We start from the raw sequence: 2218 nt of genomic DNA on the forward strand, positions 1-2218 counted from the left end.
AGGCACCTATCATTGAATTTACAGTAAGCAGCTATATTTTAGAACAAGAACAACGGAGATATGAATAAATTCCTCCTCACCACGCATTAGCATCATCACACCATGAACAATGTAAAGGAGAATAAATATCCAACAGGAAAACATAAGTTGGGGTGTTGTGCTGACTGACTGCTCTGTTCTCCACATCGATATTTGCATTTACATTTTAGTCCACCAATCACAGTTATAAGGGATTGCTGGACGTATGCAATATGTATGACACCACCACCAAAGCTGTAGGTCTCCACGTAGGGACGCCTCTGTAGGCACCTGGGAAAGCCCCTGAGGGTAAAGTGCCGCCCTGGGGCGCCACCACCTCTGGAAGGTCCCTCGGAGCACTGCTGACCCTGAAGGGAGACCTTAGCATCGCTGCCCATAAGAAGAGCCCTGGTGGCGATGCTACCCCCCTTGGCGTGCCCATGGGCGCCACCACACCTGAGACTCCTGGGGCAACCAGTGCCCCTGAGGAGAGCCCCCAAGGATGTTACCACTGGCGTCCCCTGGGGTGACGTTACCCTCAAGGTCCCATGGGGCAACGTTACTCTGGCGGGCACCTGGGGAAACGTTACCCTTGGAGGGCCCCTGGGGGCGCCACCACACCTGAGAGGTCCCCTGGGACCCGGTGCCCTTGAGAACCTGTGGCGCCACCACCTGGGAAGGCCCCCAGGTGCCACCGCCCTGGCAGGGATCCTGGGATTGCCGCCACCCTTTCAGGGCCCTGGTCGCCGACACCCTTGGGAGAGCCCCAAGATCGATGCACCTGGTAGGGCAATGGAAGTGCCCCAGGGCGCACTATCACTGGATTACCGTGAGGGCAGTTGTTGCACATTAGAACAATGGGAGATATGAATAAATCTACCCCATCGACCCAGTATCATCACACCATGAACAATGTAAAGGAGAATAAATATCCAACAGGAAAAACATAGTTGAGGTGTTGTGCTGACTGACTACTCTGTTCTCCTATTACTGATATTTATTTACATTTTAGTCCACCAATCACAGTTAAATGTGATTGCTGGACTATGCACACGCACGAAACTACGACCTAAAGCTATATGTTCCAGGTAGTGGAGGCCCTGGTAGGGCCCTGGGAGGCCCCAAGGGACCGCTGTCGCCCCTTGGCGCAACTGCTTTGGATGCCCCTGGGGGCACCGCTGACCCTGAGGAAGCCCCTGGGGCATCGCTCCCTAAGGAGAGCCCTGTGGACGACGTTACTCTTGGCGGGCCCCTGGGGCGACGTTACCCTTGCCGGCGCCTGGGGGCGCCACCACACCTGAGAGGCCCTTGGGGCACCGGTGCCTCTGGGAGGGACACTGGGCGCCACCGCACCTAGAAGGCCCCTGGGTGCGTCACCCAGGTAGGGCCCCTGGGGAGCGCCACCCTTGCCAGGGACCCTGAGGGCACCGACACTCTGTCAGAGCTTCCCTAAGAGTGATTCACCTGGTAGGCACATGGAGGGACCTAGGGGCAACTTATCACTGGATTGACCTAGGGGCAGTTGTTTTGACATTTAGAACAATGGGAGATATGAATAAATACTCCCCCATCGCATTTACAGTATCATCACACCATGAACAATGTAAAAGAGAGAATAAAATATCCAACAGGAAAACATAAGTTGGGGGTGTTGTGCTGATTGACTGCTCTGTTCTCCTATTGGCTGATATTTGCATTTACATTTTAGTCCACCAATCACAGTTAAGTAAGGATGTGCTGGACTAATGCATAGTACGATTAATTACGACCAAAAAGCTGTAGGTTTCCAGGCAGGGGACGCCTTCCTGTAGCGCCCCTGGGAAGGCCCCCAGTGGTACCGTCGCCCTTGGGGCGCCACTGCTTGGATGGTCCCCTGGGGCACCAGCAGCCCTGAGGAGGCCCCTGGGGGCATCGCTGCCCATAAGGAGAGCCCTTGTGGGCGTCGTTACCCCTGGCGGGCCCCTTGGGCGACGTTACCCCTTGGCCGGCGCCTGGGGCATGACACCTGGAGAGGTCCCTTGGGGCACCGGTGCCTCTGGGAGGACATTGGGCGCCACCGCACCTGAGAAGGCCCCTGGGTGCGTCACCGCCCCAGGTAGGGCCCTGGGAGCCCGCCACCCTGCCAGGGACCCTGAGGGCATCGACACCCTGTCAGAGCCCCAAGAGCGACGCACCTGGGACACATGGGAGGACCCAGGGG

The 2218-nt window shown here is 57.1% G+C and overlaps 1 protein-coding gene across 1 annotated transcript; it reads right to left on the reverse strand.

Moving 5' to 3' along the window:
• Nucleotides 1-1776: 1776 nt before the first annotated feature.
• On the reverse strand, nucleotides 1777-2166 carry LOC121870198 (circumsporozoite protein-like; the record flags this gene model as incomplete). Its single annotated transcript, XM_042371963.1, has 1 exon — nucleotides 1777-2166. A coding segment is annotated over one exon (390 nt), but the record flags the coding sequence as incomplete, so codon positions are not given.
• Between the last annotated feature and the right edge of the window lie 52 nt (nucleotides 2167-2218).

The sequence above is a fragment of the Homarus americanus genome, unplaced genomic scaffold (assembly GCF_018991925.1).
Source record: "Homarus americanus isolate GMGI-L3 unplaced genomic scaffold, GMGI_Hamer_2.0 scaffold46570, whole genome shotgun sequence".
Taxonomy (NCBI): Eukaryota; Metazoa; Arthropoda; class Malacostraca; order Decapoda; family Nephropidae; genus Homarus; species Homarus americanus.